Source organism: Tachysurus vachellii, chromosome 10 (assembly GCF_030014155.1).
Source record: "Tachysurus vachellii isolate PV-2020 chromosome 10, HZAU_Pvac_v1, whole genome shotgun sequence".
In the NCBI taxonomy this organism is placed as follows: Eukaryota; Metazoa; Chordata; class Actinopteri; order Siluriformes; family Bagridae; genus Tachysurus; species Tachysurus vachellii.
In genome coordinates, this window is record NC_083469.1 from 25,823,345 (window position 1) to 25,842,530 (window position 19,186).

Here is a 19,186-nt window from a genome sequence, read left to right on the forward strand (position 1 = left end):
TTTTATTTGTATCACTTAATATTGATATTTATCCCTAAGGAACCCTGAGAGGAACCTCATCTACATCTACATCTGGATGAAACCGGACAGTGTGATTACATATACTGTATATCATTTACTTTCTATAATCGTACCTAGTCGAGTGAAATTGTGTAACGGGATTTGTTTCCTCAGTATTCTGTTTCAAACTATTAGGGTTCCTTAAAGGTTCTTTGGATTTTTAAGGGTTGTAATGTTCTAAAGAAGTTCTGCTTGGTATCTTTTCCATACAAGAGTTCCTTCAAAAAGACAAACCAAGACACAGAAGCCATGTAAATCTAATAGAATAGATAGAACGGGGAATAGAAGCCTTTATTATCACCACAGCACAGTGGAATTCTTTTCTTCACATACCCCAACTGAGGAGGATGGGGTCATAGTGCAGGGGCAGCTATGATACAGCACCCCTGGAGCAGGGAGGGTCAAGGGCCTTGCTGAAGGACCCAGAAGTGGCTGCTTGGCTGTGCTTTGCTTGAACCCCGATCCTCGGATCAACAACCCAGTTGAGCCACCACTGCCCTAAATAGGTATCTCTACCTAGATTTATGACTTTTCCATGTCTCGATTCTTAGTTCTGTTCTTGTGGTATGGAACTGAATGAAATCCAACTCCGTGGATTAAACTTCTAGATAGATTCAGACCTAGGATTTGCTTTTAAATACAAAAAAAACTGTTATTATTTTTATTTTATTTTTTTTATTTTTTTGCCAAGATTTCAAATCAGATTCAAATTACTCCATAACAATTTTAATGGTTAATAGTTCTAGTTTCCTAAAAAAAAAAAAAAAAAAAAAAAAAAAAAAAAGGTTCCACTTGGGCCCATTAAAACTTTTGCCAGAAGTGCAAACCTAATAAACATTTAACGTGCTAGATGGATGCAATCGAATATTTATTACTGTGTTTAAGCCTCAATTAACGGTAGCAAACTGTACTCTTGCAAAATGTCCCTTTTTCGAGTTGTACCTTTTACCTGAGTAGGTACTGTAGGTCTACATTGTACCTTTAATTAGATTTATTTTTAAGGTGTAAAGCTTTAGAGTGGTCCTAAAGGTCCAATTATATACCTTAAGATATGTTTATATAAAAAAAAAAACAAAAAAAAAAAACAGATAAAAGTCCATCTTATTATCGTTCTTCTTCTGAGAGAGAGAGAGAAAGAGAGAGAGAGTTAAAGGTAGCGGGTCAGTGTAGTTATATCAGTGATACATGCTCTAGAAGACTGATCGCTTTTCATTACAGTGGCGCACGAGTTACAGGTACAGATAGAGGTACGATCGTTAAGTCTGCGTAATCAAGCTGGTAGCAATCCAACATGCCCTCACCTGACATGAGCAGATTCCTGAATCATGTGCTTGTGCTTGCTTTTTTTTTTTTTTCTGGTGTACTTCTGGCACAGATTATGAAAAAGAGGGACAAGAAGAGCTCGGTGTCCGATCGGCTTAGCTCCAGTCTTAGCCATGATAATGACCTGGAAGAAGGTTTCACCCTTGAAGAAAGCAGCCTGTGCCTATATATCACTCTAATTGCGCCAGGCAGGTCTGGGGCCTGCATGCGGCAGGGCAGTCTGACTAAGGGAAAATGCAAGCAAGGCGAATATTAATCGACCTGGTGCTTGCTGACAAGGGATGCGTTTTATTATGAAGACTAATGGTCCACTTGAGTAAACCCTCATTCCGATATCCCGGCTTGTTTGACCCTAACGGGCTCGCTTTCACCGCAACGCTGGGGTTTTGGTAGAATGCGATCAGGGAAATTTCTGGAGCAGTGTAGTCGTGTACGTGAGGTTGACGAAGGCGGGTCACTTAACAGGAGGTTATTAAAGATAATCGTAGCCAAATCTATAGCGATGTCGTAGGGAACATCACAGAGAGTCATCTGTATTCAGAACAGACCGTAATAAGGGACGGAAATCCAGAAGCGAACAACAGTGAAGCGTCAGAATTGGACGACACAATTGGCAAGACTTCGCGCCAAGACGAAGGAACAGGAGATCAGAAATATCTGAAAAACAAGCTAATGATAAAAGAACGAGAAATTTATGTTTTCTTCTTCGCACATTTGTTGCGGGAGGACAATTTTGCACCAACGCGCTTTGCAAATCCGTAACAGTTCGTAATTAAATAAATACATTAAATACAAATTAAATAAATTTCGTCTATTTCTTTCTAGAGAACCCCAGGGTGATGTAACCAACCAGAGAGCTAGCTAGCAAGCTAAAACCCTTTCATAAACCGTCTACACGTTAGCTACATTGATGTATGACATTCGTTTCTATACTATAATTATGACAAGATTTGTACGTTTCGAAAAATTCAGGGGAAACTATGTGCTTTTGTTCTCCTCCATATAAAAAAAAAGAAATAAAAGAAAACAGATAGTCTTGAGCTTGCTGGTTGAAACATTTTCTGCCTAGAGAAATATAAGTGCTGTGTTAAATCCCAGCACCGCTGTCTGGTCTTGTTCTCCTGGAATGTCGTCGCAACCAGAGAAAATGGTATGCAGAGGTCTGGGAGGGAGGGAAGGGTGCGGTGGGGTTGGGGCGGTCGGAGGCGGGGGGTTGTCGAGGTTGTAGCACGAACTTGCTCGAGGAACTCTCGGTTTAATAGCCTGTACTGTATGTACGAATACCACGAAGCATTCCCAAACTGGCTTTTTTAATCTCGCTACATAAGAATATTTCAATAAGCATTCCATCTGATGGCGATTCCATAAAGGTCAACTTATCTCTCAGACACATATACGCAAGCGATGGTTGGTGGGTAAGGAAGAATAATAATATTAATAATAATAAAAAAAATAAAATTATGATAATTCAGTGTTCAAACAATGAAATGCACGAGCCAAAAAAAAAAAGATGTTATCACGTGACACGACAAAGGGAAATGCTACGACTTTATCAAAAGGGAATCGCAGATATTGAAAGACACAGTTCATTAAGTGCCCCTATACAGGCTGTGCCTATTTCCATTCCAGTTTTCAGGAAGTTTTCATTTGACGCTGAAAGAAAAGATGTCTAGATAGCTTCACACCTCCAGGTCAGAGGGGTTTTTTGCACACATAAAGAAGAACAGGGTTCCTCTTTTTGCCTACCGAAGGTGGGAGGTTGGGTTGGATCTTGAGTTTCACTCCCTCTCTGGCCTCAGGGTGAGCTGGCTGATACTGAGACGAGGTATGTAAACCATCAGAACAGGTCAGAGCAGTTCGCAAGCCGAGTGTCGGCCTTAACCCCTCGCTGTCTGCCCTCACACGTTCACATCCTGCCGCTCCGACAGAACAAAAGGGCTGGCGGTCAAGTGCAGTCTGAGCTCCTGACATGTGAGCTTGAGGTCACTGGGGAGGCCAAAAAAAAAATGCAGTAACTCTGGGTGAAGAAGACAGAAATGTCAGGGGAAGATCAATATTCTCATCAGATTTCCAATTAAGAAGGGATAAAAGCATTAAAAATTCTTCTTTCAAGCTAATTTATTAATTGGCACTACAGAGGTTTGCGTTTTACAATGAATAAATAAAATAACATTTTGAGTGTTGGCAGAGGCGCCAATATTTACACCTTTTCTATTTTATATTATAATATTTCTATTATATTATTATAATATTTTTATATTAAAATATTTTTTTTTGTAATCATCATCAGTTACTTTAGGTCCTGGCGGTACAATTAACTTCAGAGTCATTAAAAAAAAAAAGATTCAAATAGTTAACTGAATCATTTTGATCAGTTGATTCAGAGTTTGGAGAATCTTTAAACATTTTGTGAAATTTGATTAATGTTAAAGATTTTTATTAGACCAAGACACCAGAACACACACATACGGATGTCAAAAGGGTCAAAGGAGGTTAAATATGTGGAGGGAGTCAAAAAAAGCTACATTTGATTCATTATGGTTCACTATAAATCAACCACTGATTCAGAATCATTGAAGATTCAACAGAGATTCAGAACCGACTGCTTAGATTCTGCTTCCAAACCTTCAAGCAACCGCTCGAGCAGCATCTCTACACTTCAGCCAAATGTTTCTATTGTCCTGGTTTGCATTAAAAATGACATTAAGACATCAAAAATCTGCTTATTAAGCAGGATGAGTGGTAAATGTTGGGAAACTGCACAGAAAGTGACTGGACTTTATATATGCCGCATGGATGTGTGTGTGTGTGTGTGTTCCCCAGAGGGAGCATTTATAATTACCCACACATTTGTGGTCCTTTTTAGTTTCCTGCTTTAAGGCTACACCACAGGTCAGGATGGATCTGTTGCAGGAATTGTGTCTGTAAGTAGATTTGCCTTGCAAACAGGCTAAATGAAAATATTATGCTTTCTTTCTCTATGACCGCTACATTAATTTGACTGTCGGACCCTGCAATCAGGCAGCGCCAGCTCCGAAGGGGGTCAATGCCCGAACCTATCAACCGCTGTGATGTGAAATGTGAAGGTGTGACGAGCGCCAGAGAAAGCACTGACTCTATCCATAGCAGGAGCTTGCCCAGCCCTTTGAACGGACCACAGGAAGCCCCTTTATGGCTCCAGTAAACACAGTCATCCACATGATTTCCGACCGGCACCAAGCGACACGAGATACGGAGGAGGGACTTTTCCCTTCAGAAAGCCGTGACAGAGGCTGGAACGGTGACGCGGTACAGCGGGTTGACCTAAATGACAAGCCACGGTAAAACCAGAGAACATCTGAACCCAGGGTTCTTCAAGCCTGCAGCTCAGGATTCAAACTCTGAGGGCCTGTGGAATGTGTGTGTGTGTGTGTGTATATGTATGAGGGTGTGTGAGAGAGCCCGCTTGGCTCGGCGCTTTGTGTCAAGTTACAAAACACACCTTTCATGGCCAAATTCTCCGACCAGCCTATCATCAAAAGGCCACCAAATGAGAGAGAACTGGCAGCTGAAGTTCAAGAGCTGTGATAAGTCAGCGTTCATCCAAAACACCGACACACAGAGAGAGAGAGAGAGAGAGAGAGAGAGAGAGTGTGCAAAGAAAAATATTCAAACCTAACAAAGCATGATTCGATCTGTCTCACATAAAATATATACATTTTTTTTTAGAACATAGACAATGAAGACAGCACTGAGATCAGGACACACTAGTGTTTCATAGCCATACTATCTGTTCCAATCTGTGTGTGTGTGTGTGTACGGAGAATGAACAGAGAAGGCAAAACTCTTGGTCAGGGTGCCATCAGCCCATGGCTAAAGCTCTCTGGTGTAGAAGTGGGAACGACAGAAAATTAATAGACATCAACAATTTGTATGTATTTTCTGCAAGATGGGTTTATGCCTATCAAGGCCATCTGGTCTTAATAGAACATCAATTGATGTGAACAGGAACAGAGAACAATTTGTTTTCTCGCTGGGGGGCACACACACACACACACACACACACACACACACACACACTCAGAGGATCCAGGTAGCCTCTGGTCTTCCTAGTGACAAACCACCATGCTGCACTGCCAACTGAGTCTTTTTTTTTCTTCTTTTGCTCAAAGCGTGTGTGTGTGTGTGTGTGTGTGTGTGTGTGTGTGTGTGTGTGTGTGTGTGTGTGTGTGTGTCCTTGAGTTGAAAATGAACAAAGTGGATGCATTCTGTTAAGACGTTATGCTTACATAGCCAACATAATGAACAACGCCAAACAGTTTCTGTTAGCCAGTTAGCCTAGCTAGCTACCTATCCTGCATTAACTAACTGATGGTAAACTCCTTAGCTAACGATCTGTTTTCTTCCATTGTATAAGACTACTAGAATAATACAAATATCTATGTATACGTGCCAATCTTTTAAGATATTTAATAATGGAACATGGCAACCTGTCTGCATGAATATACGTAATCATTGCACGTTATACTGGACTGTTTATTTATGTGGTAACTAGAACGTTAGCACTAATATCATCATTATATTCAATAAAACGTAATATTTCTCTTTAACATTGGCGATGGCATGTTTTTATTAAAAGTGCATACGCCCATAAAATAAATCGCAGGTGAATAGTTAAAGTTTTACCCCGTCTTTTTAATTAATACCAAGAAACCTAACGTGGAAGAGCAAAGCGGACTACGTTTCCCATTAGGCTACGTCCGCCGTTGCTAATTTCCGTTCTAGAACGATCCCACGTTAAACAGAATATGAACGCGATATACAAGGGAAACGTATTAATTTCTGCAGCTTTGTTGTTTTGTTTTGTTTTGTTTTGTTTTTTTGGTTAAAAAAAATTTGAATAAAAAACCTTAGTCGTTAACGTGCGAAAAGTTTCAGAACTTAGATTAATAGCTCTCTGGGTAGCTGTTGTTTGCTAATTCTGTTCTGCTAGATGAAATTCGCAGTGTAAGTCGCGTCTGATTATTTTTTGGTTTTCAGTGTAATTTCTAGAGCATTGTGGTTTTGAATTGTAACCGTTTAAACCGTTGACTAGCAAGACACTGTTTGTGATGTACGTGTCGGAAAGATCCGAGTTTGAAAGCAAACGAACGCTGGTACAAAGTCGGAATTACGAGTGCTTCGGTGTTCCCTGAGTATGTGTGTTATTAACAGAGATGGTGGACTCGAGTCATATGACTTGACTCAAGTCAGACTTAAGTCGCATATTTGAGACTTTGAGACTTGCTTGACAAATATTAAAAAAAGACTCGACTTGACTTTGACTTGACATTCATGACTTGATACTTGACTCTGACTTGAGTTAAATGACGCAGAGATGGGGGACTTGACTTGACTCGAGTCAGACTTAAGTCGCAAATTTAAGACTTGCTTGACAAATATTAAAAAAAAGACTCGACTTGACTTTGACTTGACATTCCTGACTTGAGTCTTACCTGTGACTTGCACATGTGTGACTTACTCCCACCTCTGGTTATTAATCACTAAGTATCCCAGCTGATAACCCAAATCTTATTAATATAATAATCGTTTTATTATAATATTGCTGATGATGTTTTTAAAAATCTTTAATATTACATGTTAACAGGATGAAGCCACCTGTGGGACGGATCAGCGTTCACTCTGCCTTCTGTGGAACTCCATCAAGAGCATCATCACTGTTACACAAATGTAACACAAATGTTACATAATGTTAATGTAACACAAATGTTTACACAAATGGACGTTATTGCACTAATGGACTATTACACAAACTATGCTCACTTGCACACTTGCTCTCTTTTTTTGCATTGCTGCTCACCATTGCCCTATCATTGTATATATCTACCCGATTTCTGTTTATAGTAACAGCAATATATTATACTAATATAATAATACAATAGCCATATATTTGTTTATAGCACATACCATTCTGTTAATTTCAGTTTATACTAATAGCCATCTGCATATTATATTCATAGTACATATATATATATTCACCTGTATATTATGTTCATAGCACATATATATTCATCTGTATATTATGTTCATAGTACATATTTATCTGTATATTATGTTCATAGTACATATTTATCTGTATATTATGTTCATAGCACATATATATTCATCTGTATATTATGTTCATAGTACATATTTATCTGTATATTATATTCATAGTACATATATATTCACCTGTATATTATGTTCATAGCACATATATATTCACCTGTATATTATGTTCATAGCACATATATATTCACCTGTATATTATGTTCATAGCACATATATATTCACCTGTATATTATGTTCATAGTACATATTTATCTGTATATTATGTTCATAGTACATATATATTCACCTGGATATTATATTCATAGCACATACACATCTGTAAATTACTGTTTATAGTAATAGCCATATATTTTGTTACATCCTTCTGTAAATTTCAGTTACAATTATAGCCATCTGTATATTATGTTCATAGTACACACACATCTGTACTGTAAATCACTTCATATTACCATTTTATTTAACTTATTTAACTTAACTTAAGTCTTGTAAACACTGTATATCCTGCACTTGCTGCTATTGCACTCTGGTTAGACCTAAACTGCATTTCGTTGCCTTGTACTTGTACATGTGTAATGACAATAAAGTTGAATCTAATCTAATCTAATCTAATCAGTGCTCAGACAGCAGAGCTGAGAACATTACACAGGCAGGTTGTGTGCTACACACACACACACACACACACATGTTTGCACCATACAGCTGCTATAGGTTCTAATCTCTAAGCGGCCTTGTGTAACAAGACTTTCATCCCTTTCCATGTAGATGCTCTGAGTAACAGGAAGTGCTTGGAGCAGACTTCCTTGGAGGATTTAACTCTAAATTCAGATTTCTGTAAATGTGAGTTTGTTGTTAAATGCCAGTCCTGTGTGCGCTTTTCACCTGGGAAACAATAACACAGCTAAATAAAGTTGTGTGAAGTCTCTGACGGCTTCACACCGAGTAGGTTATTCGTTTCAGTGCCCGAAAAAAGAAACGATAAGATTAATATACAGTCTGAATGAACGGGATGATGATGATGATGATGTGTGTGTGTGTGTGTGTGTGTGTGTGTGTGTGTGTGTGTGTGTGTGTGTGTGGACATTATATTGGTCATTGTAGATCTTTAATGAAATTCTCTCTCCAGATCTCTATCTGTGTGTTTGTGCGTATGTGAATTTCTCTTTAAATCAGAATGAAGTTTGTTTGCACAATAGTGTGTGTGTGTGTGTGTGTGTGTGTGTGTGTGTGTGTGTGTAAATATCTATTTAATTCAGTGTACACACTTTAGCTTTCGTTTTTGTATATATGTATGTATATAAGATGTGTGTGTGTGTGTGTGTGTGTGTGTGTGTGCGCTTCCAGGCATCTGCTGAGGCACTTGGCATTGTCTGAGGGTGTGTGTTTGTGTGTTTGTGTTGGGGGGGTGAATACCCTCAGCCAGCTGGCATCCCGGGCTCTTTATACAGCCCGGCTTTTCATATTGTCTGCTCAGTTTACAAATAAACATGGCGAGGGACAGGGCCTACAGCAAACATATCACCGTCCCCCTTGTCCCCGTCGTCCCTGCCGTCTCCGTCGTCTTACTTTGTACTTCTTCAAATTCATTCTTCCAGGTTTGGAATCTGTGCGTCTCCAGTGCTTTGTGGTTTTCTCTAGAACATTTCATTTCTATATCCAGCTTTATTTTATTTATTATTTTGTCATCTTATGTATTTTAAAACGAGCGACAGACGAGACGCTGGTGAGGAAACGACTACGTGTAACTCTTAACGGACAAAAAGTGCGTCGTCGTTCATTATAACGGTTAGGAGACGTGACCGTGACTCTGTTTCATCACACCTTGATTCATTTCCTTTTACGGCACGATACGCAGCGTCTTTATTCCTTACTGAGCCGCCGAGTTCTCAGATAGCACCATAGCGAGAACATTCGAGTCCAGATAGGACATGACAAAAGACCTTTTGATTCAAACGCTCTTTATAACCTACTCCATGCACACACACACTCACTCTGACACACACACACACAGCCTTTTTAAAGTGAAATAATAGCTAGCCGGGTGCATGCTAACCCAACGAGCTACTTTGCTTAATTACCCCGGGATGAGTGAGTGGCCCCCGAAGCAATCATCTTTGTTTGTTAAAACAGCCGTTATCTGCTTCGGCGCGGTCCATAAATAAAACATGGCCGAGATTACAATGTCATGTTACGGAGGACTCCAGACCCTGGGAACTGATCATACCAGAAGGAACAAAAACATCCCAGAGCAATGAGAGTGCACACACACACACACACACAAGAAGAGGGACGTGTGTGTGTATGTGTGTGTGTTATCTGAAGGGAGGCGTGTGGCTCCTGTCAGCACTGATGCCGACTGAAGTTTCTGCACATGTAAATAACCTTTTTTGCACGTTTTCCTGTTTCACCAGTTTCTATTGCCATTTGTTTATTTTATTTCATCGGACCGAGCGACGGAGGGACGCAGGGACGGGCACGGCCTCCTGCTCCAGGCACAGAAAAGCAATAAATAACGACCTTTCGTCTGGAATTAGAATAGCACCGACGTGTTTCCATGGCTCGACTACGCCGCGTTTATTTATCGCAGCAGGGAGGGAGTTGCGTCGTATGCCGGACATATGGATCCTGGATATCCTGGATTCTGGCCTGGGATGCAGGGGAAGTGTGTGATAATGCAAACGAGGGGCTGAGACTCATTTGTCTCGTTTCTCGTTTTTGTTGGGAGTAAAAGACAAACACGTGACTAGAATATAAACGTTTGGGAGCTGAATATTCAGTAACGCACACAAACATTTAGCTGTTTTCATTCTTCCGCTTTTGGGAAAGCTAGCCAGAGTGTGTAGCGTTGACTCCAGTTCATTTAAAATGATTGTCATTAATATTACTGGTGTATGTTTACTTCCTACACTACACATTCATTTATATTCATAAGTCTGTTTTTAATATTCAAATGAGCTCCCAGTTTTTTTTGTGTGTTTGTTTTGTTTTTTGTTTTGTTTTTAATGCTGTTGCTGTAAAAAAAAAAAAAAATTAAAAATTAAAAAAATAATTATTTATTGGAGGGGGCACGGTGGCTTAGTGGTTAGCACGTTCGCCTCACACCTCCAGGGTTGGGGGTTTGATTCCCGCCTCCGCCTTGTGTGTGTGGAGTTTGCATGTTCTCCCCGTGCCTCGGGGTTTTCCTCCGGGTACTCCGGTTTCCTCCCCCGGTCCAAAGACATGCATGGTAGGTTGATTGGCATCTCTGGAAAATTGTCCGTAGTGTGTGATTGTGTGAGTGAATGAGAGTGTGTGTGTGTGCCCTGTGATGGGTTGGCACTCCGTCCAGGGTGTATCCTGCCTTGATGCCCGATGACGTCTGAGATAGGCACAGGCTCCCCGTGACCCGAGGTAGTTCGGATAAGCGGTAGAAAATGAATGAATGAATGCATGAAATACGTTTCAGTCGTCAAACCGATTCTCTTCATCCCTCGTGTACAGATTGATCATACATTTCAATCTCCTTGTGCCACGCTAGCCACGCCCACAAAACGCCATAAAAGGCGACGTTCCCAGAGAGCAGCTCAGCTACTGCAGCACGTCAACCTGTTTTTAAAGGGCACCATTACTTTTGTCTTTCGTTCCCCCCCTTCAACGCCGAGTCTTATTGGTCTTTGTTTATTGATTTGTTTAGATTCTTTTTCTATCGTGTAGCTAATAGATGATGCTGATGCTGATGATGCTGATGCTGATGATGATGATGATGATTTTTTGGTATCCGACATGACATACGAGGCCCATCACTTGGAAGTCTGCGCTAAAACATTTCTGCATTTGGGGAAGCGATCAAACAGTCCGTCAGCGGTCAGATGGAGGCTCCAGTCTCCAGGCCACGATGCTCCCTAAACCCTCACAATCACACAGGATGAATCCAATCAGTGAGGAGAGAAACAATCTGGGTCACTTTTCAAAATGACTGCCACAGGCAATAAGATTAAGGAGCGCAGCAATTCAGGGGGAAAGACGACACTAACCTCGGCCTGAAAGCACAGATCTCTCTCTCTCTCTCTCTCTCTCTCTCTATAACACACACACAGACACACTCTCTCTCTCTGTCGCTCTCTCTCTTTCACACACACACACACACACTCTTCAATCTCTCTTTCACTCTCTCTGACATACACACACATACACACACACACATACACTCTCAACCTCTCTTTCTCTGTCTCTCTATCTCTCTCTCACACACACATTCTCAACTTCTCTCTCTCTCTCTCTCTCTCTCTCTCTCTCTCTCTCTTTCACACACACACACAGACACACTCTGTCTCTCTCTCTCTCTGTCGCTCTCTCTGTTTCACACACACACTCTTCAATCTCTCTTTCACTCTCTCTAATATACACACACATACACACACACACACACACACACACACACACTCTCTCTCAACCTCTCTCTTTCTCTGTCTCTTTATCTCTCTTTCACACACACCCTCTCTCAATCTCTCTTTCTCTCTCTGAAGTACTCTCTCTCTCTCTCTCTCTCTCTCTCTCTCTCTCTCTCTCTCTCTCTCTCACACACACACAGACACACACTCTTAATCACTCTTTCTCTCTTTCTCTCTCTCTCTCTCTCTCTCTCTCACACACACACACACACCCTCAATCTCTTTCTCTCCCTCTCTCTCACACACACACGCACACACACCCTCAATCTCTCTTTCTCTCACTCTCATATACACGCTATCTACTCTCTCTTTCAGTCTGTCTCTCACTCTTTGTCTCTTTCTCTGGCTCTCTCTCTCTCTCTCTCTCTCTCTCTCTCTCTCTCTCTCTCTCTCTCACACACACACTTACACACACACACTTAATTCCTGCTCATTTCTTCATGACGAGGACATGAAAACGAGGGCATTATGTATCTTTGTATCAAAAGTAGATTGATTTCAAATAGAAAACTTTTCCTTTCCTACACACACACGCACACACACACTTACACAGACACACACTTACACAGACACACACTTACACACAATTTCTTTTCCCATTTCCAAAGCTTAACTTCATTGTCTCAAAACCTTTTTTTTTCCCTTTCATCTTAAGACAAAGATTTATGTAAATCTTCAGGCCCGGCGTTAATGCGTGGCGCACTGAGAGAAATAGCATCCCTAAATCGCCGTATTGTTGTTGAAAATGACAAGGCAGCCTCCTAATCCCACAATGCGATCATCCAAATGTGTCATAATGCTCTGTGTAGGCAGGCGAATCTGAATATCAAAAAGGCACCTCGCACCTCGCTGGTGCCTTCCTTCGTTTGCTCACAGATGTGTGTGTGTGTGTGTGTGTGTGTGTGTGTGTGTGTTTTAAAGAACAGAAAGCATTTTCACTTAAGGAGAGAAATAAGTGAATTTTGAATCACCGCTATGGTGTAATCTGAAGAAATTCTTCTCAGTAACTTTTCCGTGACACTTTTTATATATATATATATATATAGAAATAAAGATCGGGTTCTCCGGTGTTCTTCCGTCCGCCTGGAGTTTCACACGTTCCCCTAGGGTTTCCTCTGGCTTCTCCAGTTTCCTTCTTCCTTACTAAACAACTCCAGTGCAATGAAATAAACCTTATCTTCATTTAAACGTAATAAAGAAAAACATGTCACATGTTTTACCTGCTCCTGGATCTACCTGGAGGCTGTGGAACCTTCTAGAAGCGAGATAGTTCCTGTTACCGCTTACGCTACAACAACCAGAGAACGGAAACGTTACAGCGCTACGTCTGAGCGGCGCGGTGACACCGAATACGTCACCGTTCCAACAATCAGTTATCCCCGAGTCTTCTGACCAATCACAACGAAGGATTCGGCACAACTGTTCATTCATTTATTCATTCATCTTCTACCGCTTATCCGAACTACCTCGGGTCACGGGGAGCCTGTGCCTATCTCAGGTGTCATCGGGCATCAAGGCAGGATACACCCTGGACGGAGTGCCAACCCATCACAGGGCACACACACACACTCTCATTCACTCAAGCACTCACACACTACGGGCAATTTTCCAGAGATGCCAATGAACCTACCATGCATGTCTTTGGACCGGAGGAGGAAACCGGAGTACCCGGAGGAAACCCCCGAGGCACGGGGAGAACATGCAAACTCCAAACACACACAAGGTGGAGGCTGGAATCGAACCCACAACCCTGGAGGTGTGAGGCGAACGTGCTAACCACTAAGCCACTGTGCCCCCCCTGGCACAACTGTTGTTCAAAGTAATAACAATTATATATTGCGTTCTAGAAAGTCTGATTATTGATTAAATTTGCCTGCGCCCCTCCTCCACCTCCCGCCGCTTCATGATACGTCTTGCAAACCGAGTGTATCACTACCACGAAGTATCTAACGCGCTCTTCAAAACCTGTCGAAATCACTCGAGAGAAGACGCTCGTTTTTTTTTTTTTTTTTTTTTTTTTTAAACCCCACCCCCCCACCCCCCGTCAGCAGTCGCTTTTCAGAGCTTCGGCTGGAGACGCCGCGTTCTTCGAGGCCTCAAATTGATTTGAATGTCTTTGATTAGTTTTCTTGTCATTTGTCATGCTGTCAGACGGGAAAGAGGAGGAAAAAGAGAGAGAGAGAAAGAGAGAGAGAGAGAGAGTGGGAGCTTTTTTGGAAACAGCCATGAAACAGCCATGCCAATCAATTGGACAAGGACAAGTTGGGTGAATAATAGTGGTAATAATTACAACCCAAGTCCGGGGATTCCCCTGATTCGCCATGACTCCCTCATTGAACCGTCCTCCACTGAGACTCCGTCTCTCTCCCAGCGTAATTAGGTGAGTCGTCTCGTCATCCCGTCGTCTCGTCATCTCGCCGTCACGTCCCCTCCCCTCCACTCCAACCACTCCTCACCACCATTCTTCCCCCTGCTATCCTCTTTGACGTAGCTACTTTTATTTACTCGTGTTCTCTTTTGAAATTGCCTCTCAGACCCACCCCCCACCCCCATACAATCCACCCACAGACCCACCCACCCCACCCGCGTCCCACAGTTCTGTCCGACGGTAAATTCCTGCGCCGTCGCATTTACAGGCCCGCCGGGGGATTTTGCGCAGGAGAATAGCCACGTTGATCTGGAAGTCTTAAGAAGTGTCGTACCTGTCAGCACACACACTCTGTCAGACACACACACACACACACACAAAAAGATACTTGAAGTTTCTTGTTAATGAGAGAGGAGGTCTGGTACGGCATCAGGGCTCAGCACGAAATAATTCCATACCGTCTGAACACGTCGCGCACGTGGCTTTTAATCCCGCTAGTGTTTAGAATCGAAAGTAAGCAAAAGCAAGTAAATGAAAGGCTGGGTTTCATTTTAAACACACACACACACACCCCACACACACACACACACACACACACACACTTTTCAGCTGTACTACAGGGTCCATGTGTGTATGCCAATGCGGTGTGTGTACACACAACAGTCCACCAGCATTGTTCCAACACACACACACACCCCACACACACACACCACATACACACACACACACACTTTTCAGCCATACTATAGGGTCCACATGTGTATGCCAATGCGGTGTGTGTACTGTACACACAACAGTCCACCAGCATTGTTCCAACACGCACACACACACACACACACACACACACACACACACACACTTCCTCTGTTAGACACTCGCACCTCTTATGGTGTGAATGGATACTCAGGTCTCTTCAGTCAGATTAAATGAAATATTAACAGCCCCAGTTCACTTTTCCTCGCCGAGCTCATTGCCAGTTTTGACAAACGCTCCTCTTTTTGTGTGGAGACACCGCCGCTGTTATTGACCTTTCATCACACACTGCTGATTCGCTTTCTTTTGTCACTCTAGGAAAACATTTTAATCACCGCATTTCACGCTCTTAGAAGTAAACAGACATGGTCTCCCTAACACCCCCCACACACACACACACGGGCGGGGTTTGTGTTGGTGCATCTAATCATTTAAAATGTTCCATTTATTTTACAAATTAAAAATAAAGCAATGAATGTCACAGAGCGTCGTATCACAAAGCGAGTGTTCTGCATAATAGATTAGTTTATTCTTCTCTTAGAAGTTAAAAGGACTCGTGACGTTAGCAGAGAAACTGTAAGAGCTTGAAGCTCCAGCAGCCTGATGTTCACCTGGTGAAGTGTGTAAGGTCTGATGTTCACCTGGTGAAGTGTGTACAGTCTGATGTTCACCTGGTGAAGTGTGTACAGTCTGATGTTCACCTGGTGAAGTGTGTACAGCCTGATGTTCACCTGGTGAAGTGTGTTCAGTCTGATGTTCACCTGGTGAAGTGTGTACAGTCTGATGTTCACCTGGTGAAGTGTGTACAGTCTGATGTTCACCTGGTGAAGTGTGTACAGTCTGATGTTCACCTGGTGAAGTGTGTACAGTCTGATGTTCACCTGGTGAAGTGTGTACAGTCTGATGTTCACCTGGTGAAGTGTGTAAGGTCTGATGTTCACCTGGTGAAGTGTGTACAGTCTGATGTTCACCTGGTGAAGTGTGTACAGTCTGATGTTCACCTGGTGAAGTGTGTACAGTCTGATGTTCACCTGGTGAAGTGTGTTCAGTCTGATGTTCACCTGGTGAAGTGTGTACAGTCTGATGTTCACCTGGTGAAGTGTGTACAGTCTGATGTTCACCTGGTGAAGTGTGTTCAGTCTGATGTTCACCTGGTGAAGTGTGTTCAGTCTGATGTTCACCTGGTGAAGTGTGTACAGTCTGATGTTCACCTGGTGAAGTGTGTACAGTCTGATGTTCACCTGGTGAAGTGTGTACAGTCTGATGTTCACCTGGTGAAGTGTGTACAGTCTGATGTTCACCTGGTGAAGTGTGTACAGCCTGATGTTCACCTGGTGAAGTGTGTTCAGTCTGATGTTCACCTGGTGAAGTGTGTACAGTCTGTTCACCTGGTGAAGTGTGTACAGTCTGATGTTCACCTGGTGAAGTGTGTACAGTCTGATGTTCACCTGGTGAAGTGTGTACAGTCTGATGTTCACCTGGTGAAGTGTGTAAGGTCTGATGTTCACCTGGTGAAGTGTGTACAGTCTGATGTTCACCTGGTGAAGTGTGTACAGTCTGATGTTCACCTGGTGAAGTGTGTAGGGTCTGATGTTCACCTGGTGAAGTGTGTACAGTCTGATGTTCACCTGGTGAAGTGTGTTCAGTCTGATGTTCACCTGGTGAAGTGTGTACAGTCTGATGTTCACCTGGTGAAGTGTGTACGGTCTGATGTTCACCTGGTGAAGTGTGTACAGTCTGATGTTCACCTGGTGAAGTGTGTACAGTCTGATGTTCACCTGGTGAAGTGTGTAAGGTCTGATGTTCACCTGGTGAAGTGTGTACAGTCTAATGTTCACCTGGTGAAGTGTGTAAGGTCTGATGTTCACCTGGTGAAGTGTGTACAGTCTGATGTTCACCTGGTGAAGTGTGTACAGTCTGATGTTCACCTGGTGAAGTGTGTAAGGTCTGATGTTCACCTGGTGAAGTGTGTACGGTCTGATGTTCACCTGGTGAAGTGTGTACAGTCTGATGCAGGGCACGAACGCTGGAAAGGCTTTCTGTCAAATAATATTTGTCTTTTATAAAAAAGAAAGAAATAAATCAGTTTATTACTTTGGAGTCGGTTTGGGGTTAGCACGTTCGCCTCACACCTCCAGGGTTGGGGGTTCGATTCCCACCTCCGCCTTGTGTGTGTGGAGTTTGCATGTTCTCCCCGTGCCTCGGGGGTTTCCTCTGGGTACTCCGGTTTCCTCCCCCAGTCCAAAGACATGCATGGTAGGTTGATTGGCATCTCTGGAAAAATTGTCCGTAGTGTGTGATTGTGTGAGTGAATGAGAGTGTGTGTGTGTGCCCTGTGATGGGTTGGCACTCCGTCCAGGGTGTATCCTGCCTTGATGCCCGATGACACCTGAGATAGGCACAGGCTCCCCGTGACCCGAGGTAGTTCGGATAAGCGGTAGAAGATGAGTGAGAGAGTTTATTATTTGTTGCTGATACAAATTTTTCCATATAAAATTCCGGTGATCAGTTGCCATAGAAACGCTGACATCGGAGACTCCTTTTCTAGAATTTAGATTTTTCTTATGACACTCTTTGAAATGTCCGGGGACGACGACTATCTATCTGTCATCCATCCATTCATCCATCCACCTGTCTGTCTGTCTATCTATCTATCTATCTATCTATCTATCTATCTATCTATCTATCTATCTATCTATCATCCATCCACCCATCTATCTATCTATCTATCTATCTATCTATCTATCTATCTATCTATCTATCTATCTATCTATCTATCTATCTATTGGCCCATTGGTCTATCTATCTATCTATCTATCTATCTATCTATCTATCTATCTATCTATCTAGATAAAAAGAACTGAACAGCACTAAGAGGACTCTGACTTCCTCTACTTTTGGACTTGTCCTAAAGTTCCTGCTGGCTTTTACATGACTCAAGTGTAATGTAAAGGGTGAGCATGAGTCTCTCTCTCTCTCTCTCTCTCTCTCTCTCTCTCTCTCTCTCTCTCTCTCTCTCTCTCACTCACTCTCTCTCACTTTACTGGGAATAATCCCCACTGTGTGGGACTTCAAAGTGCAGGCCAGTCCAGGATAAGCTTAATTACCCTTTTGCCTTGAAACCGATGCCAACTGGAGACTCGTCCTGCTTCTCGGTTCTGTCTCAACACGCCTCGTTTTCAGCCCGACTTCCATTTTTTTCCGTGTTTGGTTTGCTTCGATTTATTTATTTCTTTGAGTGGAAGAAAAAGCAAAGCAAACCTGACCCTGGATCCATCGCCGAAGATTTTTGCAGGTGTCTCGTGGTTTAATAGCGCCTTTTGTTTTCATTGAATCGTCGTTGATGGGTTTAAAGATTTGTGCCTCTCGTCCTGTTGATTTATGAGAAGCAATTTTTCAGCTAACGATGAAGTTCGAGTCAATAACCAGAGGGGAAAACTATTTAAGAAAAAAAACTCAAATAAAAACATAACCGTATAGGTGTGACAGCACGATGTGATTTATGACCCGTAATGCTTTTGTTTCTTTTAGAGATGAGAAAAACCGGTCTACTTTAGTACAGAGAGTTCTTCTTCCTCTCCTTCTCTCTCCCTCTCCCTCTCTCTCTCTCTCTGCTGAGTGAAGTGTGAAAGCCCCGTGGGCTAAGCTGGGAGGATGTTTGATGGCTGACCGAGGGGAATGGCGTATTTAACACCGCCGAGACTTGAGCATGAACAGGGGCTTAATGATGGGATGAGCGCTAATTCAGCGCCCAGCGCCTGCCAGCCATCGGGCACCTGCCGAGCTCGGCGTCACTCACAGATCGTCCATGTCCCTCTGTCTCGCACTCGCACTCGTCTCAACGTGCTTAACGTTAAACGTAATTGCTACAAAATGGCTTCGGACGAATACTCTGCATTCGCTCGCTCTCATGTGCTTTAGCGTGGAGATGAGCGAGAGCGCGCGTCACGTGTTTTTGGCGTGTTTCGCTGTTTCCTGTCTGTGGAACCTCAGCGTACAGTTTGTGGATTTCCATAAAGCATCACTCACACACACACACACACACACACACACACACACTTCTCTGTATTTATACCAGATTGTCTCTACCCACTTACACCAGTAATGCTACGTATACTGTTTTTAACGAGGATAAAAAAAAGTGTATTTGTCGTTATAATGGAGT

General features: G+C 42.5%; 1 protein-coding gene across 1 annotated transcript in view; it reads right to left on the reverse strand.

The window, feature by feature from the left end:
* LOC132851932 (dynein heavy chain-like) overlaps window positions 1-18,351 on the reverse strand; it is a 115,274-nt gene extending 96,923 nt beyond the window's left edge. The window contains exons 1-2 of the mRNA XM_060878912.1: window positions 18,283-18,351; window positions 15,633-17,060 (exon numbers count right to left, since the gene is read on the reverse strand). Coding sequence (XP_060734895.1) covers window positions 15,633-17,060; window positions 18,283-18,351 — 1,497 coding nt within the window. The remainder of the gene's footprint in view (window positions 1-15,632; window positions 17,061-18,282) is intronic.
* Between the last annotated feature and the right edge of the window lie 835 nt (window positions 18,352-19,186).